This window comes from Hyla sarda, chromosome 6 (assembly GCF_029499605.1).
Source record: "Hyla sarda isolate aHylSar1 chromosome 6, aHylSar1.hap1, whole genome shotgun sequence".
Taxonomy (NCBI): Eukaryota; Metazoa; Chordata; class Amphibia; order Anura; family Hylidae; genus Hyla; species Hyla sarda.
Genome location: NC_079194.1, coordinates 70,993,051 through 71,020,051, shown reverse-complemented (window position 1 = coordinate 71,020,051; position 27,001 = coordinate 70,993,051). Strand labels below are relative to the sequence as shown.

At 43.9% G+C, this 27,001-nt stretch overlaps 2 protein-coding genes across 5 annotated transcripts; one reads left to right on the top strand and one right to left on the bottom strand.

Moving 5' to 3' along the window:
* Positions 1-523: 523 nt before the first annotated feature.
* On the bottom strand, positions 524-15,148 carry LOC130277549 (uncharacterized). 3 transcript variants are annotated; one of them, XM_056528235.1, is made up of 6 exons: positions 8,430-8,532; positions 5,933-5,988; positions 5,430-5,506; positions 3,380-3,655; positions 1,683-1,780; positions 524-841 (listed from the first exon to the last, which is right to left on the bottom strand). In XM_056528235.1, exons 3-6 carry the CDS (start codon positions 5,473-5,475, stop codon positions 566-568), a joined length of 696 nt encoding a protein of 231 aa, XP_056384210.1. In that variant the 5' UTR covers positions 5,476-5,506; positions 5,933-5,988; positions 8,430-8,532; the 3' UTR covers positions 524-565. The 3 variants fall into 3 exon arrangements, 2 of the variants coding, with proteins under 2 accessions (XP_056384210.1, XP_056384211.1); XM_056528236.1 differs by lacking the exon at positions 5,933-5,988 and having other exon boundaries at positions 8,430-8,482; XR_008845468.1 differs by lacking the exons at positions 524-841; positions 1,683-1,780; positions 3,380-3,655; positions 5,430-5,506 and adding exons at positions 11,130-11,335; positions 13,318-13,651; positions 14,725-15,148 and having other exon boundaries at positions 5,942-5,988; positions 8,430-8,534.
* On the top strand, positions 6,733-10,028 carry LOC130277548 (putative nuclease HARBI1). 2 transcript variants are annotated; one of them, XM_056528232.1, is made up of 3 exons: positions 6,733-6,817; positions 8,393-9,113; positions 9,539-10,028. In XM_056528232.1, the coding sequence occupies exons 2-3, from the start codon at positions 8,414-8,416 to the stop codon at positions 9,910-9,912; spliced, it is 1,074 nt and encodes a 357-aa protein (XP_056384207.1). In that variant the 5' UTR covers positions 6,733-6,817; positions 8,393-8,413; the 3' UTR covers positions 9,913-10,028. The 2 variants fall into 2 exon arrangements, with proteins under 2 accessions (XP_056384207.1, XP_056384208.1); XM_056528233.1 differs by lacking the exon at positions 6,733-6,817 and adding an exon at positions 6,929-7,167.
* Positions 15,149-27,001: the final 11,853 nt, after the last annotated feature.

The window sequence follows — 27,001 nt, the reverse complement described above, 5'->3', positions numbered from 1 at the left end:
GATACATGGAGTGGCGTGTCATGCGCAGCATCATTCCGGCCCAAAACGCTATCTTCATGTGTAGTACCAGGGCCCGTACAGGAGATCACAGTAGTTGTATCCGGAAGAAGGATTAAACAGTTAACCTAAAAGATACAGACAACAAAATCTCCAACATATGTAAGTAGTTTCCCATGCGGTTTTTACAGATATGTGACTGCATACGTCAGGGAGAGGAGGAACCGGTCCCTGCCGCATGCGGTCCCGTATCTCATATAGTTCTATGAGCGACCGGAGACTAACGCTGCCTCCGGTCGGCTCCGATTTGTAAACATATGCGGTTTCTAACCGGACCTTAAACCGCAGTCAACTGCGGTTTAAGGTCCCTTTAGAAACTGCATACGTTTGCAAATCAGAGCCGACCGGAGGCAGCGTTAGTCTCCGGTCGCTCATAGAACTATATGAGATACGGGACCGCATGCGGCAGGGAGCGGTTCCTCCTCTCCCTGACGTATGCGATCAAGTATCTGTAAAAACCGGGTGGGAAACCACCCTAACACTGAAACGTGTATATTTTTGGGGTGTTTTACGGATTCAAAACATTGCATTTTTCTTCCAAAACAGTAATTCGAGCAAGCACATGGTCAAGTTTTGCATTTATTTTCTCCTCCATTTTTTGGATTAAGGTGGACATTTGGCTAGTTAACTCTTCTTGCATTTGACATAGCCTCCGATCCAGAAATCTAATAGTTTTGGTTTCTGGATTCTCCCTTTGTGGCTCTGGAAGTTGTTCAAATTTTTCACTATCAATGGGTTGCAAATGCAATGTAAAATATTCTGTTTCCGGGCAAACCAACATTTCCTGTGAAAGAATTAGACACATTTTGCATCAATAATGTCCTTCGTCAATTTAGGATGTTGCGTTCCTGGTAAATTGTACATATTAATATAATAAAGTGGATTACACATTAGAGATGAGCGAACTTACAGTAAATACGATTCGTCACGAACTTCTCGGCTCGGCAGTTGATGACTTATCCTGCCTAAATTAGTTCAGCTTTCAGGTGCTTCGGTGGCCTGGAAAAGGTGGATACATCTCCTAGGTCTGTATCCACCTTTTCCAGCCCACCGGAGCACCTGAAAGCTGAACTAATTTATGCAGGATAAGTCATCAACTGCCGAGCCGAGAAGTTCGCTCATCTCTATTACACATCTTGCCCCCAAAACATTGTTGAATAGTTAATGCTTTTTGTGTAATCGATAAACAAGTGATGGCCCTGACACAACTTTTCATTTTTTGCAAAACTTTTTACCGGTGTTTGCAGCCTCAAAGTGGGGCTCTTGCGTGAACCCTGATTTGAGCAATCAAATGTGGACAGCAAGGTCAACATATTTTTAGTTCGGAGATCGAATTGATTTTCCCTTCCAATACTTTGCATCTGATATCTCCTTTTCTCCCATTTAGATTTTCTCTGTGTTATCTATAATCTGCTAAGTAATGATTATGTTTTGTATTTGGAATCTAAATTTTCCCGACTCAGAAAGGTTTTAATTGTAATAAAAATAGAAACACAAGAAGAAAACTTTTACGTTGGTTAATTTACATTAACCACTTAGCTACTATCCAAAGGAGAGTGGCCAAGATGCCTAATTATGTGTGTTTGCAAGTTTGTGCCACAAGGAGGTCACTAAGCCGGACTCACCTGATTCTCATCTGGCTTGTTGCAATTGCCACTAACACTTGGCTCCTCCTCATCTGTACATTTTGCCTGCAACTGTGTGTCTTCCTTTGGCTCATGTTCTGAAAATTAGGATTGTGGATTATATATTATTTATTTGAAAGGATTGATTAACTAACCACTTAAAAGATTGGCAAAATACGTTACCAAAATTCATATGCATTAATGTTTAAGCCATGTTGATTTTTCTGAAATACGTTAACCATTTCTGGGAATGTTTTTTCGCCTTAGTCTCAGTCAGATTTCCACACTGTGAAGGGTGGTTCATCATCAGGCATTACATCATCTCAAGCCATAGAAGGGAGAAATTCCTCACTTACTATGATACACCCAGGCCAGACCAGTTCACTGTGAAATGAGATAGGATTGGCTAAGGCTGCACACACCATCTCTGCACTAATAGCTTTTGGACTTCTGCCAGGCAAGCAGGAGTCCAAAGTCAGGACAAGAGATGTGTGGAAATGTGCTCGGGACCTGGAGGGAGACACCTGTTGTTCCATTTCTTAAATAGGTCAAACATATGTCCAATGTTTTGTGCCTTAAAAATAAGGCATTGTTACTAAGTAGAAGTGACCCAAAGGCTTTGAATCCCAAACATTTTGTGCCGCAAAGTTAACCTTTTAATTAATATAATTGTTCCCATCCAAATTCGATTGGCGGGTTTATCACCTGTAGGGCACACAGCTATCCTGTACATGCCACTGGAAGTCTGCATGAAGCGTTGTTTGAACTTTCTCACTGGAATTACCAGCCAACATACACCCTACATGCATCTATCTGGGATATACTTCAAAAGAAGCTTCTTTATTTCCAGCAGCATGAGTGAACATACAAAATGGTGCAGGTGGCCAGACAACCGCACGAGCAACGCCCGTTTTGCACGTAAAGTGCTTCTTCCAGTTTGTTGTCGTACTCCCATATCCTCCCTTAAATACCTGACCCTAATCCTGACGTAAAACAGAGGTGGGGACTAGCTAACAAGCATCCGCCGCCCTAACATTCCTCATATATTACGTCATACAAGTGCGCTCACGATGCTCCGTTGCTGCGGATACGAAAGGGACGCACACGCTGGTGCCGGAAGTGACGTGGATAAACACTCCGTCAGCTAACCTGTCGTGGCTTCCCCCGTCTCCACAGCAACTCTGCATCATGTGACATTCTTCGCACTGCGGGAAAGGAAAAATAAGAAGGGGGATACATGGTGGGGGTGTGTTGGCCGATGCACCGTGTCCCTTTGTTGGAACCCTTAATGCAGACTTACCTTACATGACCCTGTACAGGAGCTAGCGGGGTTAGCAGGATTGGAACACCCACAATCACCTACTTAACCTATCTACTTTTGGGAAATTCAAAAGTGTGGGTTTTCCTGAAAAACTCCTTTAAACTTAAAGATTTCTTTTGACACCTTAACTCCACGAACATGGCCCCATAGTTCAGAAAACAAAGTAATCCTAACTAGTTTCCCCAACCCAACAAAAACTTGGCTTACTTACTTTTTAACAATCACATTTGAAATTAAAAGAGTGCGTCAAATTTGTGCTTATGGGCAACATCTCCTTTTCACATGTTTTTAATGAACTCCCCTAGGCTTTACTTCCCTGTTTTGCCTAATTTTCTTTTTTTTTGTCAGTGTTACTTAGCATAATATATGTACTTACCTTCAGCAATCTGTCGGCGAATAGACCCCAGTCTACGAGTTTTGCGAACCTTTAAGTCGGAGAACCGTTTTTTTACTTGTTTGGAAGTGTGGAATGTTCCATATTTTTCCTTAAGATAGGTAGCTACTTGAGACATTATGTCATGTTTTTGCTGGTTCACCTGCCCTCTTGGGGCACGTGTGGCACTCAACTCATCAATGAGCCGAACCATATCCACAAGTTCTTTATGATGGAAGGTTTGCCCCCGTTGTCTGGCATTTGTGGACTGTCTTTTCTCTGAAAGAATGAAAAGTGGAATCATGAAATATCTGTTATATATGTTGTGCTTCTAATTTGTTACATATTTTTCTAAGCTTTTTAAAAGCCAAAATACCCACACACAGAGGAACAGTGTTGGACTTGACAGTAGCAATTTTTGGGCAGACCACCAACCCAAATGTTGCAATGTCCAAATGAAATACTCTTGCTCTGCACATGTTTAAAAATTGGCAAAAGAATAGGTCCAACACATATTTTACTCCCATATCATGTACAGTAACCTCCCGACATGCGATGGCCCCGACATATGATCAAATCGACATATGATGGCCTCTCAGAGGCCATCGCATGTTGATGTCAGCATCGACATACGATGTTTTTAGATGTCGGGGCCATTGCATTAACTGCTATCCGACAGCCCAAAATGCTTAAGCTGCTGTGGGATAGCAGTTTAAGCATCCCCGGCAGCTTCACTTACCTAGCCCCGCTGCTCCAGGTCCTCTTTGCGATTCTCTGGCGTCTCCTGCAACTTCCCCCTGGTCCGAGCCTCGCTTTCTGGTGTAGTTATTACATCGCTGCGCATGCCGTCCCGGCGCAGCAACGTAATAACATCACCAGAAAGCGAGGCACGCACCCCGTAGAAAATGCCGGAGATGACGGAGGACCCCGAAGAAGATGACGGAGCAGCGGGACAGCAGCAGGAACCCATGGGACAGCATCAGGAGCGGTGAGGACGCTGTCAGGAGCGGCGGGGACAGGTCAGTATATAATGTACTTTTTACATTGCAACAATCCCTCAACATACGATGGATTCAACACACGATGGGTGGTTTGGATAAAATTACCATCGGATGTTGAGGGACCACTGTACTGTTTCTACACTTGTTACAATTACTTTCTCTGTTTTTGAACACAGCCACATTCCATGTTAAATCTGAGTGTACGTTCATCTAAATGGATACCCAGCAGATTTGATGATGTTTAGCTGCCAATTAATGACCACTGTATGCTGCCTTTACATGTGCCTGCTTGGATTGTAACGGTATGTTCCCACTACGGACTTTGCGCGGAATTCCACAATCGTAAGTCCGTGTTGTGAACATTACATTATTGCAAATGGGTCTCCCCGAGACCTGTTCACACTGTGGAATTTCATTTGTGCAATATTTTGCCAATGAATGTAAAGCACAACAATAACATGTAATTACAGTCAATGTTGATGGGGCAGTGTGGCGCGGTCCTAAAGCGGCCGCCTGGCAGTCTGAATCTCCGCTGGCTGAATTAAGCTATTGGAGATTCTGTTCACACTCTGAAGAGGGTGAACATAACCAAAATAGGTAGCACCAAGCAGACCCACTGCAATGTGCGAGCTGCTGTGTGCATGTGCAGTAGCCTCAAACATTGCCTCAGCCATCTGCCTAGCTACACATTGTTGTAGCTTTTTACAAACCGGTACAGAGTAGAAGTTGACCCGTTTCAAAGCACCACCAATCAGATTGCAGTTTTCATTTTAAACAATGCCTCCACCAAATTCAACCATCCCGAAAAAAAATTTCTCCGTCAAACTGCGAAATTGGACATCTGGGCAGGTTTTTAGTCATCTCCATCTATGTGTGCGAGATTTTGGCATGTGCCTTGCCTCGCACATTGGTAAAGTGTGTCAGCTTATCGTGGTCATTTTAGGCTTCAATCAAGCACTTACACATGCTGCGTAACATCACACGACCATTTGGAGTTTTTGTTTTGTGTTGTATGAAATAATGTTCTCATCTCAGTATGGAATGTAGCCTACCTGACGTGACACTTTTGGACTGCTCAGTGCGTGGTTGTTTGGACATCCTCACCCACGTTTTTGAATTCTTGACAGATCTGAAATATGATACCAAAGAAGATCAGGCATGGATTTATCTGACTTAAAGGGAAGTAAGAAACATCACAGTGTTCTATGTCTGAAAACATGTCTCCATTAATATTTGTAAAATTTACCCTAGCCATATGTTCAAATTTTTTAGGGTGGGTCCAAGGCATTGGGCCAACTGGGCAAAATTTTATGTTAGAAATTATTTTAGATGGCCATGTTTGCACTAACAAAGGTAATGTATCCTTAACCAGCTTGAGGTCTGTTTCCCAAAGCGCCACCCACCCCACCTGGAAGAAATGCTTCCCCCGCCCAGCCAGCACAAATTTGGGATCCTAAATAGTTTTACAGAATTACATTCGATCAAACTACAGGGCAGTCAAATAATGTGTTGCTAATTATTTGATGTGCATGCCAAATGACATAGGGCTACTCACAAGTGACGTCTTCTCTGAGTTGACAATCAGCTTTTCGGTTTTGGTAAACACCGAACCTGGGAGAGCACACCACAAACATTTGGTTTAAAATTCACACACAAAATGCTGCCTCTTTACCAAACCAACATGTTTTTTGCCAAAATACCTAGTGACCCTTTGTGCACGACTATCAAATTGTATGGCAACATAGGTAGCTGTATGCCCTCTATCAGGGTCTTTCTAATTAATTTTGGGCCAACAATAAAAATTAAAAATGGAGGCACTCCCTCACCACATGTGTCATTATATGTGAAGGTCACAGGACAGGGGTTATTCGAAGTGATGGGCACATCAGGGTGGCGTTAGATGTGAGGGTCACATGTAATGGGGGGCATTATGTGGGAGGGGCACATGACAGGGGTGAATTCTAAGTCATGGCCATTATATGGGCAGATGACGGGGGAGGCCCTGTCATGTGCCCCTCCGAGCTAATACCCCCTGTCCTGTGCCCCATGTCCTCTGCCACTCACATCTAATGGTACCGTCATGTTTCCCTCCCATATAATGCTTCCTGTCCTGCCCCCTCAGGGGGCATTCTACGCAAGTGGCACAGGACATGGGCCATTCTAGGTGAGGGGCAAATGTCAGGTGGTCATTCTATGTGAGGGGAACATGAGTGTCCGCATGCTCATTGCGCAGCAAGGGCCTGGGACATCCCTGCATCATGAAGATCTAATTTATGACACAGGGATATCTCTATTACACTGTCCGCCAGTGAGTGACATTGTTGACTGTACCAGTGCTCCTTCCAGGTGTCCCGCCTGTCTCCCCCCTGATGGTCTCCCTGCTTCAAACTGTCTTTAACTGACCTCCTTACTTGCATCCTGGACCATGGGATAACGAGCAGTAGGTTTTTATAATCTAACTTACCTAAGTTAATGTTATGGAGAAATGTTTTTTGCTTTTGGCTGAAACATACCTTCCTTTCGGTTGCAGCTCCGCAGTGGCGTTCTTTACTGTTTCCCAGTGGCGTCGTTGCGATCACATGTCCCCCAGGCATGATAGGCATTGGTTAACTGGTTTGGGCTCTTGCTATTGGTTGGCGCCGTGCATTAGTTTGTTTTTTTTGGCGCAATTGCGCAATTTTTAAACGGACTTGCGCCAAAAATAAAATTACCAGGGACCAAAACCCCGCGAAATAAATAAGAAATGGCGGAGCTACTCACACTCACACCGAGCAACCTGGAGAGACTGAGGTAAGGCAGCCTTCAAATGGTATAATGGGTAATCAGGCCAAAAATTGCAAACATTAACAACAATGTAGATGAGGTTTAATGTTATAACCTGTATGTATTGCTAGGCAGGGCTGCCATCCCAAATAGTGGGGCCCCTTAAACAGCTAAAGGCCTGCCTGCCCCCCCAACAAAATCAACTTATTAGGCTTTTTATCAAATGTTGATTAAATCAATAAAACTAATTTGATTTGGGTTGTGGAAGGGGGTGCTGATTAATTTACAGTAAGACGGTAAGGCAAAACTACAACTCCCAGCATGTGGGACTACATAGTAGGAGATAGTATATATCAGTGTTTCCCAATTAGGGGTGCCTACAGCTGTTGCAAAACTCCAGCTCCCAGCATGTGGAACTATATAGGAGTATGTAATATAGGCTAGACTAGATACTAATATATAGTCCAACATGCTGGGATTTGTAGTTTGCCAACAGCTGGAGGCACCCCTGGTTGGGAAACATTGACCTATACTATATATTACTGCAATTTCATCAGCAACCACCCACCCCCCTCCCCAAACCAAATCTAATTAATCTGGATTTGATCTAATTATTTTTAGCTAATTTAGTAGTTTGCTAAATTTTTCAGTTAATGTTGGGCCATGCAAATGTCTGTTCATTTTGCGATTTTGTTATAGGCAATTTTGCGGACACATTTTTTTTTTGCTGTGGTTAAAGTTTCAGCAACGTACCTTGCAATGTCCAGTAGGTCAGTAACGTATAGGCTTTTTGAGGCTTACATTCCAGTGTTACGGCCCTTTTTTTTTTTTTTGGTTTCCTTCGCCATAACTTGGTGTATTCCACAAAGATTAACATTTTTGTTTAGGGAATTTTCTTTGTTTCTTTGCTTTTTAACATCAGAAGCATTCCAAACTTGTTTTGTACTAATTTTTTTGGGGTAACACATCTTGACCAAATTGGGGAGAACTACTAACAGCATGGAACACACAGATTTGGCCCTGTGCGAGAATCCATAATAGAGCAGAGATGCATAGCGACTGGATCGAGTGCGCGCATTATTTTTACAATATTGGTGTTAGGCTTGTGCAGGATAGCAAAGGAGGAGTCTGGACCTTGAAATCCTCAGGTTAGATAAAGATTTTAGTGATATGTAGATTAGGTGAAAATGGAGTACCCCTTTAAGAAATGTTGGATCTAGCTAACCTTTTTTGATTTTTTGTTTTCTTACAGTCTCACTAAAACAAGATTACAATGGAGGCACACTTACCCATAATGATGATGTGGCAGAATGAGGAAACACAACCTCAGTCCTTAATCACAAAACGTCGTCAGCCAAGAGTGTTCAGAGAGCGTGTGGCACTCAGTTCTTTTTCTGAAATGGAGATAAGACAGCAGTTTAGATTAAGTCGACAAGCAATTGAAGAACTCTACAGCAAAATCCAACCTAGTTTGGAAAGAAAGACAAAACGTAGTCAAGCCATTCCTGGAATGACAAAGTTAATAGCTGTGCTGCATTATCTCGCATCGGGCTCCTTCCAATATTGTGTAGCTTCCAAATTTGGAATAAGTCAGTCAGCTTTCTCAAGGATTGTTCACGAAGTGGTTGAAGCCCTTTACAATGTTGTAAATGATTATATTAAATTTCCGCTAACCAGTTTGGAACAGAGGCAAATGATGGCTAAATTTTATGCAAAGGCTGGATTCCCAAACATTCTTGGCCTTATCGATTGCACACATGTGGCATTGATTCCTCCGGCCCAATTTGAGGCAATTTACCGCAATCGTAAACTTTTCCACTCCCTCAATGTCCAAATTGTGTGTGGGCCCAATTTTGAAATTCTGGATGTAGTGGCATCATACCCAGGCTCAAACCATGATTCCTATATTTTACAACAGAGCTTGTTAGGAAACATGTTTGCAAATGGTTCCTTTGGAGATGGCTTGCTTCTAGGTGGGTTCCGGCACATTTCTTTACAATCATGTAAAATGATGTTCATTCATTCATATGTGTTTGGTGTAAAGGGACTAGTTCCCTGTTTTTAGAGAGCTCTGTATTCTGAATTTTGGGCAAGTTGCACACATTCAAACACGGATAGCTTACTTGCATTGGACGAAAGTTGTCCATCGCATCTTAGCCCCTTTCCAAAGGATAGGGGATAAGATGTGTGATTTCATGTATGGTGATGCAGTTAATCCACAGGATCTCTCCTTCAGCTACCCAGGTCATCTTATGCAGCTATTGTGTGGTTTGTTGATAAGTAGTATTTTGAGCCAGATGGCCTCTACCGTTTCCACATTATTATCCTTTTTGAAAATAACAAAAAAGGGGGACAGGAATTAAAATGTTTTTAATATGGAATTATTATATTCTTGCAGGTGACAATGGGTATAGTTTGCAGTCTTGGCTGATGACCCCATACTTAAATCCTTCAACAGCTGCAGAGAAAAAGTACAATAGGGCACATGTTAAAACACGAACCCAGGTCGAGAGGCTTTTTGGCATACTAAAAAGCCGTTTCCGGTGCCTGGATATCACTGGTGGTGCCCTACTCTACAAGCCAGAATTTGTGGGTAAACTTGTTATTGCATGCTGTATTCTACATAATATTGCAAATACTCATCAAATTCCTATTGAAATAGCATCAGATTTACGCGAACATATAGCATGTCAAGGGGAATATAGACAAGAAGGCACGCATGAAGGTCGGGCAAGACAGCAGGAAATTACACATCGGTTCTTTAGAAACTAATTTTTGCAAAATTCTTTTGGAAATGTGTTAGAGCCTTTTACATATTTAATTTTACAGTAGTGTCTTTCAGATTAAATGTTACCTTGGAAACTCAGTTGGCCAGATTAAATGTTGTATTTTCCTGCTGTGGACTACTTGTTTTGTCTTGTGTTAACTGACTCCTGATTGTTCCCCCCACATTTAATTTTTGGAATTTTCTTGGTATAATTGAGCCAAAAATGGCAATCATTTAGGAATACACAACTATGAGAGACAATTAAGTAAACCTGGATATTATACTAAGGAGTTTACCTTCCCACACATTTGTTTTAATTATTTATCTTTTCTCAAAAAAATAACACACCACACAAGTTAAGACTCAAATCAGATTAGAGTTGTACATATCTGTATATATTTACATATGGTATTATATTCGCCAAAAAAAAAACATAGCAGTTATATGTTTGTGCGATTGTTTCACATTTATGGAAGCAAAAACCAAAAAAAAAAAAAGGAGGAAGATGCCTTTCTGTCTTATACATGTTGGTAAAATTTTCAAAAATAAGAAAATTAACTAAATTTCCAAGAAAAACAAAAATGCACGTGGGATAGGTAGTCATGTTTAAAGGGACATAATCTACGCCTTTTTTTAAAATAAACTAGAACAAGTCCACAACAACTAGATGTAAACACAAACAAATTGTTAGCTAACAATCAAAATTTGGAAAAGATTTTAGCCTTTTTTTAGGTGGAAGGGAACTACAGAGAACTGACCCCATTTCTGTTTTAACATCCATCAAATATTCAGCCCTAGTAGAGGAAGGATTATTGGTCTGTTGTGAGGCAAGAACTGGTGGTGTGGGGCATGTTACCCTATGTGTGGACAAATCTAGAACTGAGGACTGAGGAGGGGATTGAGCAAATAAATCTGACTGAGTATTTATGTTTGGTGTTAATGAGCGAGACCGGGGGAATAAACCAGAATAATTTGAAACCGAATGTAAAGTGAGCCCTGATGAGGTTGAGGCCACATCTCCTTCAACAGACAAGTTTAATGAGGCAGGTTGTGGTGACACACTACCCAAACTAGTGCTTGGATGTGTCTCAACATTAATGTTAACAATGGTAGGTGGGTCAACTGCTACTTGGCTGACACCTTGGCTTTGTAGACTTTGGGCATAGAGTTGACACATTACTTTCAAGGAATGATCAATATTTACGACAGCGTTAGCAATCACCTTAAGATTTGCCTGGTTTCGCTCAGTATAATCATTTAAGAACCGAGTTTGAGCTGGAGTGAACCCTATGTCATTGTTGATATCTTCCTCAATTGACCCAGTCTCAATTTCTTGGGGAATTGTCTCCTGTGCTATGTCCGCAGTTGGTGGTTGATCAGCTGGTCTTTCGGGCTCCTCAACTGGTGGTGCTATCGGTGAAGTATTGTCTTCTCCAAAGAACAACACCCAAAAAAAAAAAAAAAAAAATTATGAACACTAAAAAGAGTTAGTACAAAAAAGGACAGCAGTAATAACCGTAACGCAATATATATGCCCAGTGGGGGAGCTTAGTAATAACCTGTCCAGAGGCAAAGTTGCTGAGTTGCCCATAGCAAACAAGCAGATTGCTTCTTTCATTTTGCCAAGGTCTTGTTAAACGTGAAAGAAGCAAGCTGATTGGTTGCTATGGGCAAGTCAGTCACTTTTTGCGGGACAGGTTTTGTCCAATCTCCCCCTAAGTGTTTGTTAAGGGGATATCAGGTATGTAACACACTTTGGTATGTGCATAGTGAGGAGCCCTTATTGTAACATATATGTTGTAGTATGTCTGAATTTGGAGATCACACATGTCGTGAGTTTTACTTTGGTGCACCAGTACGTTAAATGTTTAGAAATAATCTTTTCACTTGGGTTTACGGACTTTAGGTGTGTTTGTGTTACATTTTGCAAAATCATCATTTATATTTTAACAGACTTAATAAAGGTTAATTGAAAATTTGACTTTGTGTTCACAATTTTGGAGAACACAAGGGGGGAGATTAGCAAATACCTGACCCAAGCTAAATGAGGACATTTTCTTGGGGGGTCAAAAACAGACCACTGTAGTGATTTGTCACACGCCTATTTTAAACTTAAATAATGTCTGTGATTGTTTGCTATGGGCAACTCACAATTTAGAGGGTTACACGTTTGGCAAAATAGACTACAACATGTTGGAGAAGCCATTTGTGTATTACGACACTGTTTTTGCAAATGTTTGCATGAGCATTAAAGGGGCACTCCACTGGAAAACATTTAGATTTTTTATATTTTGAATCAACTGGTGCCACAAAGTTAAACACAATTTTCAATTATTTTGATTAAAAAATCTTGATCCTTCTAGTACTTATCAGCTCTTTACTGACACCCCCTGTCCGTGTCAGAAACTATCCCTAAGAGGATAGGTTTTCTAGGGGGAAATGCTTCTAATCCGGATAGTTCCTGACACGGACAGGGGTGTCATTAGAGAGCAATGTTGTCAGACCAAAAAAACTAAACGAAAAATGTATTGGTTTTAGACAGCAGCTGATAAGTACTGGAAGGGTCAAGATTTTTGGAGAGAAGTCATTTACCAATCTATTTAAAGGGTTATTCCAGGAATTTTTTTTTTTTTTAGATATATATCAACTGGTTCCAGAAAGTTAAACAGATTTGTAAATTACTTCTATTCAAAAATCTTAATCCTTTCAGTACTTATGAGCTTCTGAAGTTAAGGTTGTTCTTTTCTGTCTAAATCCTCTCTGATGACTCCTGTCTCGGGAAACGCCCAGTTTAGAAGCAAATCCCCATAGCAAACCTCTTCTAGACTGGGCGTTTCCCGAGACAGGTGTCATCAGAGAGGATTTAGACAGAAAAGAACAACCTTAACTTCAGAAGCTCATAAGTACTGAAAGGATTAAGATTTATTTAATAGAAGTAATTTACAAATCTGTTTAACTTTCTGGAGCCAGTTGATATATATAAAAAAAGTTTTTTCCAGGATAACCCCTTTAACTTCCTGACACCAGTTGATTACTTAAAAAAAATAAAGAAAAATTCCAGGGGAGTACCCCTTTAACATTTGACTACGAAGATGCCAACAATAAAGGGGTATTCTGGTGCTTACACATCTTTTACACTATCCAAAGGATAGGGGATAAGATGCCTGATTGCGGGAGTCCCGCAGCTGGGGACGTCCGTGATCATGCCCGCGGCACCCTGTTTGTAATCAGTCTCCGCAGCGGGTTGTCTCTGACTCTGATTACGGGCGACTACAAGGCCGGCAGCGTGTGACGTCACACCTCTGCCCCCGTGTGACGTCGTGCTCCGCCCCTCAATGCAAGCCTACGGGAGGGGGCGCGATCACCAGCAATTTAGATGAGAAGCAGAGAACAAATAGGAAATAACTCACCATGCCTCTGGTGTGCTAAAGCCATCACATCCAGATCAGCAACCCCTTCTATTTGTTCAGTGGCAAAAGTTTTTCTGACCAGTTCCTTCATGGTGCTAAATTGTATGTTAACATGAGGAACAACAGAAGTTCCTCGCCTTTGCTTGGTTAAAATACCCATTTTTTTTTTAACTTGGCTTCGCAAGTCATTCCATTTTTTTTTTATTTGCCCCACATTCCTCTTATCCACTCCAACTGCATTAACACAAACGAGAACTTCCTTCCACAGATTATTCCGAAAACCAAGAGTCGTTTGTGACTTATTTACAAACAGGTCGTCAAATTGCAAAACAACCTACAAAAAAAAAATTGTCATTAAGATTACAATCTGCAATACATTTGAATTAACCACCAACCAAAAAACCAAACTAAACCAGACCCAAAAAAAAAAAAAAAAATGGGCAAATGTGGGTAAGGAATATGGCTAAAAAAAAGATAGGTAATGAACACCTAAAAGCTTATGTTCACACAAGTCTTGCTTTTAAGGGAACTTAACAAGATAGATAGTTACAATTGTTCCAAAGCTAGAAAAGCAAAATGGTTGAGATTTAGCAACACTTGTGTAGATGAAGAGTAGGGCAGTTGCCCATAGCATCCAAGCAGATTGCTTCTTGGAGTTTTGAAGATGCCTGTGAAAAATGAAGTAAGCTTTCTTATTGGTTGCCAGGGGCAACAGCACCACTCTTCCTCTGCCCAGGTTTGGATAAATCTCCACCAATGTGCCTACAAGCTAACTAGCTAAAATCAGACACACAGCAAGCACATGTGTACAGGCTCTAAGGGATTTGGAACCGGAGATAATTGATTGGCCAGATTGAAGGCAGCATATTTTTAAGAGTGCAACCAGGGCCATCATGCTTTTGTTACAAATCAATAACACTGTGTAAAATACCCATCAAAACACATATACTTTAATGGTCCTGGGGTATTAGATAACACAATGTAACTTATAATATGAGACGTACAGGTGTAGAAAGCACACACATATTAAAACACTACCAAGTCTATGTGGACAACATTTAACATAAAACAAGAACAAATAGGTTAACAAACAAGAAAGCAGCGGGCTTCAAACTGGGGCCCTCCAGATGTTGCAAAAAAAACTAACTCCAGGCATGGCCAGACAGCCAACAGATGTACGGCCATGCTGGGAATTGTAGTTGGAGAACATCGGGAGGGCCCCAGTTTCAAGAAGACTGCAATAAATACTAGCTTTAACCACAAGCAGCATTGAATGTTAGCAAAACAAAGAAAAAGTCTAGTTTCCAAAGAAAATACTATATCCTACAATATCAATCACACCAAAATGAAAAATCAAACACGACGAATGACAAACAAATTTTAAACACAAAAAAGATTAACACATACCTCTTCAACCAAAACCAACATTTCGCGCTGGGAAAAGTTTTTATGCTTGCTATACCCTAAACGACGAGTATTATAAACACACACATTAGAGGGACCAGGTGCACTAGTATCTCCTGCGAAGGATAAATCCTCTGCAATCTCCTGGGACATTATCTAAATGTTAAAGGAAAATGCAGAAACAACAACCTTAATATAAAGAAAATGCCTTGGGAACAACAGACATGTATCACTGAATAGACCAACATACCTTGATGCAGGATAGACCGTTTTGCAAGGCAACTTCCACTCTTGTCCACCTTGGATCAATTGTGACCTTTCAGCCCAATTTATCAAGGGCCTTGCGCTAAAATGGTAAATTTGGCGCAATTGCGCCAAATTTGCACCACCTGAAAACGTCTACATTTCAATCTATTATACACCAACATTGATACATGCCCCCCTTAGTGTGGTGACCCAAGGGTGTATGGCGGGACCCAGGGCTGCCATCAGAAATTCCGGGGCCCCTTACACAGCTCAAGGCCTGGGCTCCCCCCCCCCCCTCCCAGGGCCTGCCCGCCATTTTTATTTTATTTTCTAGATATATATATTTCTAATTAGATTAGAACAGAGTGCGGTGTTGTATAACATTGTGCTATTTAAGGAGTTGCCTGGTAAAAAATAACTTATCCTCTATCCAAGGATAGGAGATAAGTTATAGATTGTGCGGGGTCAGAGCATTGGGCCCCTTGCTATCTCGGCTGGAAAGGGGTACATGCCGTACCCGCACGGAGCACCGGCTGACACGCCCCTTAATGTACCCCTTAGAGATACATGGAGGGGGTGCGCCAGCCGCGGCTTACTGTGGTGTACAAACGTCAGCTTCCAGCAAACTGCCGGGGCCCCGTGCAGGAGATCGCAGGGGGTCCCAGCGCTTCGACCCCCCTGCGATCTATATCTTATCCCCTATCCTTGGATAGGGGGATAAGTAATTTTTTCCCAGAAAACTCCTTTAATAGCACAGTGTTATACAGCACCGCACGGGCATTTAAGAATAAGCCGCCCATTTTTTTTGGTGGGGGTCCGACTGCTGAGACCCCCACCGATCACCTCAGTTGAAGTGGTTCTCCAGCTGTTGGAAAGCTAAAACTCCCAGCATGTCTGGAGAGCCTCAGGCATTATGGGAGTTGTAGTTTTGTAACAGCTGGAGAGACACAGATTGGACACAGTTATACCCATCATCACTGCAGAACTTACAAGTGACTACAGCTCTGATGGGACAGTCAGGAGAACACACAATGATATCAGTGACCTGAGTGACGTCTCCTGACTTGAGTGATATCTTCTCTGTTATCTTTTCTTCTTCATCTGGTCCAGAGACCAGGTCTTCCTCCAGCTCCATCTTCTCTGCAGAGTCTGACATCCAGACATCATTGGCTCCTCACTTTGTCAGCAGAACCTCATCCTCTGCATGAAGACAGTAATCATTATAACCTTGCCAAGTGTACCCTAAATAAAATACTGCCCCACACTGTACCCTGAATATAATGCTGTCATACACTGTACCCTGAATATAATACTACCACACACTGTACCCTGAATATAATACTCCCATACACTGTACCCTGAATATAATACTGCCATACACTGTAACCTGAATATAATACTGCTATACACTATACCCACTAAATATAATACTGCCACACGCTGTAACCTGAATATAATACTGCTATACACTACACCCTGAATATAATACTGCTGTACACTGTATCCACTAAATATAATCCTGCCACACACTGTACCCTGAATAGAAGACTGCCATACACTGTACCCTGAATATAATACTGCTATACACTATACCCACTAAATATAATACTGCTATACACTGTATTCACCAAATATAATACTGCCATACACTGTATCCTGAATATCAAACTGCCATACATGCATATACATCATATATACATATACACCCCCTCTTATCCTCTGTGTCCTCATCACTCCTCATCACCCCCACCAAACCTCTCCTCATCATTACTATAACCCCCCGCACCTCTCCTCATCACCCCCATAACCCCCCTGCACATTTCATCACCCCCATAACCCCCCTGCACCTCTCATCACCCCCATAACTCCCCTTGCACCTCTCATCACCCCCTGCACCTATCACCCCCCTGCACCTCTCATCACTCCCCTGCACCTCTCATCACTCCCCTGCACCTATCACCCCCCCTGCACCTTTCATCCCCCCTGCACCTTTCATCACCCCCCCTGCACATCTCATCACCCCCCCTGCACTGCACCTCTCATCACCCCCCCTGCACCTTTCATCACCCCCCTGCACCTCTCATCACCCACCCTGCACTGCACCTCTCATGTCCCCCCTGCACCTCTCATTACCCCCCCTTGCACCTCTCATCACCCCCTGCACCTCTCATCACCCCCCTGCACCTCTCATCACCCCCCTGCACCTCTCATCACCCCCCCTGCTCCTATCACCCCCCTGCACCTTTCATCACCCCCCCTGCTCCTATCACCCCCCTGCACCTCTCATCACCCCCCTGCACTGCACTGCACCTCTCATCACCCCCCCTGCACCTCTCATCACCCCCCTGCACCTCTCATCACCCCCCTCCCCCCTGCACCCCCATAACACCCCAAGCACCTCTCCCCCCGCTCCTCTCATAACCATTGCAAACACCCCTGCCCCTGCAAGTTAACCTACCCTGCTGGCTGCCGGGGATCGGTGCAGCGGAGGCTTCTGCTGCTCCTGTGCACGGGGAGGATCGTCTGGACTGGAGATCATGCAGGGACAGGTCAGGTGACTGGAGTAGACATGCGTGCCTGCATGGGGCACGTCGACTACCATCAGCCCCTGGCCTGTCCGGCCCTGCCGTGACTCTTAAGGGGCCTGCACCCCTAGAAAGAGAGGGCCATGGTCTTGCGGGCCCCCCGGATTATAAGGCCCGGTCACAGTCTGGCGGGCCCCCAGCGGTCAGTGAGTGACAGTCACAGTCACTCACTGACAAGCCGAAAAAATAAAAAAGGTCCAGGGCCGGCTGGGCTCCCTGAAGCTCCGGGCCCCATACAGGTGTATGGGTTGTACCCCCCTGATGGCGGACCTGGCGGGACAACAGGTGTAGCGGTGTGAGTAGTGGGATCAGATCGTATTAACCCCAGAGGCAAGATGTTGTTAACCCCTAGTGTTTGTGACGCCAAGATTGTGGTGACCCACGGGTGTATGGCGGGACTACGGGTGTAGCGGTGTGAGTGGTTGGATTAGATGGTATTAACCCCGGAGGCAAAATGTTGTTAACCCCTAGTGTTCTACACACAACAAGGCAAACAGGCTCAGCTGTATCAGAACACATCTAATATCGGGGTGCTGACATGCGTACCCATATACTTACACTACATCCCAAGAGAAAAAGCGATACACAATACAGCGCACACCCAAAATATATGCAAATATAATCAAGTTTATTAAGTACACAAAATTACAGCAAGAAAAGATATTTAAAAACATCTAAAAGACCAAAAAGCCACTGCACAAACAGGAGGGGAAACCCAAAACAAGGGGACCCCACCCAGTGCACTTGCAATAATCCATATATATAAGCATACATGCCAGATCACTCCAACCTATATAATAATGAAGTCCTGCATAATAACAGCCCTAGCTAAAAATATACAATACAACCTGCTACTATTTGACAGATTAGTCAGGGTATAGGTGGACAGCGGACGGCAGATAGAGGAGTATCCAAAGCAAGTGCCCCCTAAACCCCACCCGTTCTGTTGCCCATCAGCAAATTTCTAAGGGGTGTTCATGACGTCAAGATTGTGGTGACCCATGGGTGTATGGCGGGACCATGGGTGTAGTGGTGTGAGTCGTGGGATCAGATGGTATTGACCCCGAAGGCTGGATGGTATTAACCTCTATTGTTCGTGACGCCAGTGTGGTTTTCGGGTTCTGGAAGACCACATGCCCAGTTTCTCCACTATCCCAGTTGCTACTAGTGAAATGAGAGTCTACAACCAGTTATTGTGAAACGGAGGCTTTACTGAGTATAAGACAGATGGAATTATCTTCACAGCTAAGGCCAGATTTTCCAGAGAGGTGGCCAGGACCCAGAAGGACCTCACAGCTTGCTGGACCAATATACTTGCAATCAACTTGACTTGAGATTGTCTTGACTATTTGCAGGACTTGACTAAATTCAGTGACAGCAGACATAGACTTGAGACTTACTGGAATGACTGTAGCTTGTGGGGTCTTCCAGTTGCTGATCACTTGCACTAAGATCTGTACTTGCTGGTTCTCAGTAAAGGAAGAGAGTGAATTGTAGTGGCCGCCCCTTTATATAGTGGTGGGCTAGACTAAAGCCCATTGGTCAAGCTGCTCGTCATAGTTAAAGCTGGTGCTCTCTGGGAGAACATGTGACAATAAATCATGTGACAACATAACATGTGACAATCTCACACGTCCTTGAGACCTCCCACAGGTCCTCTGTTCTATATATACATAAGGATACTGGCTAGGCATTAAAGAGATATAACAACATTATGGAACAACAGGGGGAGACCATGCAGGGGAGCCCCCAAGTCACTGAGGGACTCAACCTGACAGGGCCTAAGGGTAGTACAGGACCATGTACTGTACTGGGACATCACATTAGCCTTAAAGGGGTACTCCAGCCCTAGAATTCTTATCCCCTATCCAAAGCATAGGGGATAAGATGTCTGATTGTGGGGGTCCCGCCACTGCGGAGCCCCAGACATCTGGTGCACGGAGCAAACTGAGATGTGGGGAAGAGGCTCGTGACGTCACGGTCACGCCCCACTCTTGACATCACAGCCATGCCCCCTCAATGCAAGTCTATGGGAGGGGGCATGACAGCCATTCCACCTCCTCCCATAGACTTGTATTGAAGGGGCGTGGCCGTGACATCATGAGCAGGGCACAGCTGTGAATTCACGAGCCTCAGGTGCTGCACCAGACGCTCTAAATGAATGCAGAGTGTATCCGGGAGATTGTGGCGGTCCCCAAGGGTGGGACCCCCGCGATCAGACATCTTATCCCCTATCCTTTGGATAGGGGATAAGATGTCTAAGGGCAGAGTACCCCTTTAAGGCTATGTCAACATGGCAGAGTTCAGCAAATTTTTCCGCAGCGGAAATGCTGCTTTACGGATTCTGAACATTGAACAAGTCTTTAAATTTTGCATTTTTCAATGGGATTCTGCTGCATCCTTCGCATAGCGGGATTTCTGCTGTGAAAATTCAGAATCTGGACTCCTCAGAAAGATTTCACATGTCGATTCTTTCTGTGAAATCTGCTTAGAAATGCATTGCTGTCTATGGAGAGGGTGCATTTTCGAGCGGTCCTAGCACCGGCTTCTTGTGTGTAATTGGTGCCTAAGCGTATATTAATACTATTGTATATCCTGCACATATGCTGCCATAGACTTTAATGGGTCACAGGAAAATCTGCAATAGTGGCATGTTTGCAGATTTAGCTTTGGATTTTTAGAACTACGTCCAATGTGAACTTACCCTGTCAATGATAAAATGCAGCAGCAAAATATTAGCAGAAGTAACTCTGCAACAACAAAAACGTGGTCTGAAAAGGCAGGAGGTGCTTAACCTCAAATGCAGTTGTGCATTTATGCTGGGGGAGCAGATCCTGCCCTTCTGGTCAGTTGCTAAATCTTATACTTGGAGGTGTATAAACCCCATTTAATGCACCTTGATCACTTTCTAGGCAGCATTAAGGTCCACCTGTGAGGCCGGCAACATATCAGCCAACTTGGGTGGGGCTTATAGTCTGCCTCCCTCCTCCCATTGTATATGTGCCCAGCCACACTGGAGGTAACCTGGGAGCAGGCTGTGAGTCTGCCCTAATGCTGCTGTAATTGCCCACTGGCCCCTGGTATTGCCCATACGGCACAGGTAGGTTAGTGTTAGGTCCTGGGCCACTTGAGGAACCTAGGCGTTGGTGTGCGGGCTCAGGTATGTCCTTCATATAAGGATATAGGGGGGAATTCATCAATATGTGTCTATTGTAGACAGAGTTCTACCCCTTTACACTGCTTGTCTATTGTACACTCTTGCTCAGAATTTACTAAGGCTGTTGCACTCTTTTGATAAATCTTGTGCAAATATAGAAACTCCCCCCCCTCGCTCTACCGTACACTCCTTCTCTACCTCACAGGAAAAGTGGACGTAGGGATTTTGTTCTATTGCTTTGAGGCCAGGAATGCATCATAAAAAACGCCAGAAAAACGGTCAGTTTAGTCAGTTTAGTCAGTTTTTCTTTTTTATTGCATTTTTGCTGGTGTGTGGAAAGAAAAAAATTTACAAAATTTTAGTTTTTTCTTTTAAATTTAGATACGTGAATGCGGAGGATTATGTCAGAATTTGTGGCTTGCGATGAAGAACAGCATTTAAATTTTTTTTTATGTCAATAAAAGGGTTAACGAGGGCTATGGGGGAGTTTTTTTAAATAAAATTTTTTTTTCATTGTGTTGTGTTTTTCATAATAAAATTTTCAGGCTTAGTAGTGGAAGGCATCTTGTAGACAGAATCCATTACTAAGCTAGGGCTTAGCGTTAGCCCCCAAAACAGCTAATGCTAACCCCCAATTATTACCCTGGTACCCACCGCCACAGGGTTTCCAGGAAGAGCCGCTACCAACAGGCCCGGAGCATCAAAAATGGCACGCCTAGGCGGTAACAGGCTGGCGTTATTTAGGCTGGGGAGGGCCAGTAACAATGGTCCTCGCCCACTCTGGTAACGTCAGGCTATTGCTGCTTGGTTGGTATCTGGCTGATACTGAAAAAATGAGGGAACCACACACTTTTTTTTATTTATTAAAAAAAAAAAACGCTTAGGGTTCCCCCTATTTTTAATATCAGCCAGATACCAACCAAGCAGCAACAGCCTGATGTTACCAGGGTGGGCGAGGACCATTGTTACTGGCCCTCCCCAGCCTAAATGACGCCAGCCTGTTACAGCCTAGGCCGAGGAACGCCTTTTTTGATGCACCGGGCCTGTTGGTACCGGCCTGTTGGTACCCTAGGGTGGTGGGTAGCGGGGTAATAATTGGGGGTTAGCGTTAGCTGTTTTTGGGGCTAACGCTAAGCCCTTTCTTAGTAATGGATTCTGTCTATAAGACAGCTTCCACTATTAACCCTGAAAATGTAATTATAAAAAACACGGACACATTGAAAAAACATTTTATTTAAAAAAAAAAATCACTCCCCCACAGCCCTCTTTAACCATTTTATTGAAATAAAAAAAATAAAAAACGCTGGTCATCGTCGCAGTCCACTGAATCTGACGTAGTCTTCCGCATTCACGTAAGCAACAGCTGGAGGCACACAGGTTGCAAAACACTGAGAGTTTGTTACTTAACTCAGTGTTTCCCAACCCGTGTGCCTCCAGCTGTTGCCAAACTACAACTCCCAGCATGTACGGTTTGTCAGTGCATGCTGGGAGTTATAGTTTTGCAACAGCTGGAGGCACACAGGTAGGGAAACACTGAGTTAGGAAACAGACAATGTTTCCCAACCAGTGTGACTCCAGTTGTTGCAAAACTACAACTGCCGGCATGCCCAGGCAGTCCATACATACTGGGAGTTGTAGTTCTGTAACACCTGGCCCTTCAGATGTTGCCAAACTACAACTCACAGCATGCCTGGGCAGTCTGGGCATGCTTGGAGTTGAAGTTTTGCAACATCTGGGGGGCTACTGTTTGGACACCACTACTTAACGGTCTCCCAACTGTTCTCCTCCAGTTGTTGCAAAACTACAACTCCCAGCATGCCCTTCGGCTGTCTGAGCATGCTGGGAGTTGTAGTTTTGCAACCACTGGAGGCACACTGGTTGGAAAACTCAGTGTTTCCCAACCTGTGTGCCTCCAGCTGTTGCAAAACTTCAACTTCAAGCATACCCAGACTGCCCAGACATGCTGGAAGTTGTAGTTCGGCAACATCTGAAGGGTCAGATGTTGCAGAACTACAGCTCCCAGCATGCCTCGACTGTCTGGGCATGCTGAGAGTTGTAGTTTTGCAAAATCTGGAAGAGCACAGATTGGAGACCACTGCACAGTGAAAGGCTGTCTGGGCTGTCTGGGCATGCTGGGAGTTGTAGTTTTGAAACTCCTAGAAGCAGCAGTTAATATCACTTTATGGCGATCTTCACTGCTGTTTCCACTTACCTGCCGCAGCTGCCTTCTAGACGGTCCCCGGTCCTTGCTGTACCCTCCTGTCCCACAGCAGGTATGTGCCGCGGCCCCCCGCAGCTCCCGGGATCCTCTTCCCCCGCCCTGCCTGACTTCTAGGGGCGGGAAGAGCGGGGGATCTGAACTTTAACCCCCCACAGTCAGCGATCACTGTGATTGGTCCACAGGGACCAACCACAATGATCGCTGACCAGGACCATCCACAGATGGTCCTGGGGGGGCTTGAAGAAGTTGTCCCTCGCTAATAACAGCGGGACTTCTGCCAGTTAACCCGTGCGATGCCGCGCATCGCCGGGTTAACTGCATGACATTTATAAATGTCATGATGCGCGAACTACCTGCACATCATGACATTTATATATATCATTCTGCGGGAACGGGTAAAATTGGGGGGGCACTGATGTAATGCGGATCACAGCAGATCTCCAAAATGATCTGCTGCGATCCGCATTTCACCCCTTAAGGACCAGGGTTTTTTCCGTTTTTGCATTTTCGTCTTTTGCTCCTTGCCTTTAAAAAAAATCATAACTCTTTCAATTTTGCACCTAAAAATCCATATGATGGCTTATTTTTTGCGCCACCAATTCTACTTTGTAATGACGTCAGTCATTTTGCCCAAAAATCTACGGTGAAATGGAAAAAAAATCATTGTGCAACAAAATTGAAAAAAAAACGCCGTTTGTAACTTTTGGGGGCTTCCGTTTCTACGTAGTACATTTTTCGGTAAAAATGACACCTTATCTTTATTCTGTAGGTCCATACAATTAAAATGATACCCTACTTATATAGGTTTGATTTTGTCAGACTTCTGTAAAAATCATAACTACATGCAGGAAAATTAATACGTTTAAAATTGTCATCTTCTGACCCCTATAACTTTTAAATTTTTCCGTGTATGGGGCGGTATGAGGGCTCATTTTTTGCGCCGTGATCTGAAGTTTTTAACGGTACCATTTTTGCATTGATAGGACTTATTTTAAATGATATAAAAAGTGACCAAAAATGCACTATTTCGGACTTTGGAATTTTTTTGCGCGTACGCCATTGACCGAGCGGTTTAATTAATGATATATTTTTATAATTTGGACATTTCCGCACGCGGTGATACCATATATGTTTATTTTTATTTACACTGTGTTTTTTTTTTATTGGAAAAGGGGGGTAATTCAAACTTTTATTAGGGAAGGACTGTCCCCCAGAAGGAGACTCTACAATCGCTCCCAATGTCCTCGTCCCATGTGGAGCGACATCTCGACAAAAAGAGGGGGAGACCTAAGGGGGGGGGGGTACTGTTACGCCGAGCGCTCCGGGTCCCTGCTCCTCCCCGAAGTGCTCGCGGCGTTTCTCTCCCTGCAGCGCCCCGGTCAGACCGCTGACCGGGAGCGCTGCACTGACATTGCCGGCGGGGATGCGATTCGCATAGCGGGACGCGCCCGTTCGCGAATCGCATCCCAAGTCACTCACCTGTCCCGGTCCCCGGCTGTCATGCTCTGGCGCGCGCGGCTCCGCTCTCTAGGGCGCGTGCGCCAGCTCTCTGAGATTTAAAGGGCCAGTGCACCAATGATGGTGCCTGGCCCAATCACCCTAATTAGTTTCCACCTGCTCCCTGGCTATATCACCTCACTTCCCCTGCACTTCCTTGCCGGATCTTGTTGCCTTAGTGCCTTGAGAAAGCTATTACTGTGTTTACCCATACTGTGTTCCTGACCTCCTGCTATTTCTATAGACTATGAACCTTGCCGCCTGCCCCGACCTTCTGCTACGTCCGACCTTGCTCTTGCCTTATCCCTTGTACCACCGCCTATCTCAGCAGTCAGAGAGGTTGAGCCGTTGCCGGTGGATACGACCTGGTTGCTACCGCCGCTGCAAGACCATCGGGCTCTGATGAAAACCAGTAGCAACTTAGAACCGGTCCACTGACACGGTCCACGCCAATCCCTCTCTGGCACAGATGATCCACCTCCAATCAGCCGAATCGTGACAGGTAACAGCTTGACTAGCTGGCTACATAGCTACCAACCTGACTACTTGCTACATAGCTGCCTATCAGGCTACATAGCTAGCCACCTGACTATCTGGCTACAATAAGCTAACCACCTGATTACCTGGCTACATAGCTACATACCTAGCTACAGAGCTACCTACCTAGCTACCCACCTAACTGACTGGCTACATAGCTACTTACTGACTATGCGCTGGCTACCTACCTATATAACTTCTTACCTGGCCACATAGCTACCTACCTGACTAGATAGCTATCTACTAGACTACCTGCGCCGGTATTTTTTGGCCTTTGTATACTTTTGGTCTGTGTATGGTGTCTGTATAATTCTATTATGTGTGGTGGAAGATATTTCCTCCTTGTATATTGGTATTATTGGTCATGGAAAATTATCCTACCTATGTTAACATGTTTCACACACACACACACACACACATATTTTTTTTAATATGATTTGTTTGTGGGGGGGCTGGAGGCTCATGAGGTCACAGTCATGCCCCGTTCGTGACGTCACGGCTATGCCCCCTCAATGCAAATCTATGGGAAGGGGCATCTCCCATAGACTTGCATTTAGGGGGCGTGGATGTGACATCACAAGCTGGGGCTTGACCGTGACGTCACGATCCTCCACCCCGCATCACCAGTCATCCGACACGGAGCGAAGTTCGCTCTGTGCACCGAATGTCTAGGGTGCTGCAACCGAGATCGCGAGGGTCCCCAGCGGCGGGACCCCCACAATCAGACATCTTATCCCCTATCCTTTATATAGGAGATAGGAGAGAAGATGTCTAGAAACGGAGTACCCATTTAAGTACAAGACAATGTTATCCTTCCTGCTATAAGTGCTGTGAGAACATAAAGTGAAAATTGTAAGCAACTGGAGAATAAACATGGTCAGATCCTCAGTAATCCCTGGACCCAAATCTTATTGTTTTGCAGATTTTCACTGTGATTTCACTATAGTCAATGAGGTTTTATTGTATTGGACTTGTAAACGAGTGGCTGCAGCCATCTTGGTTGTGAACTCCACCCATCTGTCCAGGGCTCATATTAATAATAGCAGAGTAAAGCTGGATCCTCCATGAGAATATTTTGTAGCCTACACCCTAGTGGGGTGACTCTATTTAGTGTAGGTTCCCATCATATGCGTAATCTGATCGGCAGCACACTGCAAGTGCATATATGACATATTTGTAGATTGGGGACATGAATTATTGGATGAGAATATGTGCTGTGGACTTCAAGTCTATTACTATAGTATATAGAGCAGTAACACAGTTCAAAATAGTTCATATATCCAATATTCACATATGTCTTAGCGTTTACAAAGTGCTATTGTATTCTCTATGGGGGAGATTTATCAAAACCTGTCCAGAGGAAAAGTTACTGAGTTGCCCATAGCAACCAATCAGAGGCCTTTTTAAAAATGAAAGAAACGCTCTGATTGGTTGCTATGGGCAACTCAGCAACTTCTCCTCTGGACTGGTTTTGATAAATCTCCCCCTATATGTTTACACAAAAAATATAAACCATCCTACAGAAAAAAGTTCCATGGAGATAAAAATACAAATGTGTGTGTGTGTGTGTGTGTGTGTGTGTATATATATATGTGTATTGTACTAATAAAGCCTTGTATGGAGAAAAGGGGAATATGTTACACTGCCCCTTGGTGATGTCTCAGCTGACATAGTGACTATTATGACATCACCGAGTTTCTTACAAGGAATCAGTGGTCAGGAGCTGTAGATCTCTTTGTGAGAGAAGTGATAGGAGAGAGAGCATTGCTCAGTTCTTTTTAGTGTGTTTTGTGCATTTTGGAAATGATTTTCCAGTTATTTTTCTTTGTGTGTTGGATGTGCGTTGTCAGCAGCCGTCCTCTGCCTCCAGTTGAGGAAAATACCATCATCCCTCATTCTGGAGATGACGTGCCCACAGACAGTGCCAAGGACCAGGGACTCGTGAGTAAGTATCCTCCTCTATGTGTATAGTAGGAAATAAGATAAATACCTGTTTTAATAACATGATTTTGTGTTTTTTAGGAATCCGGAGATCAA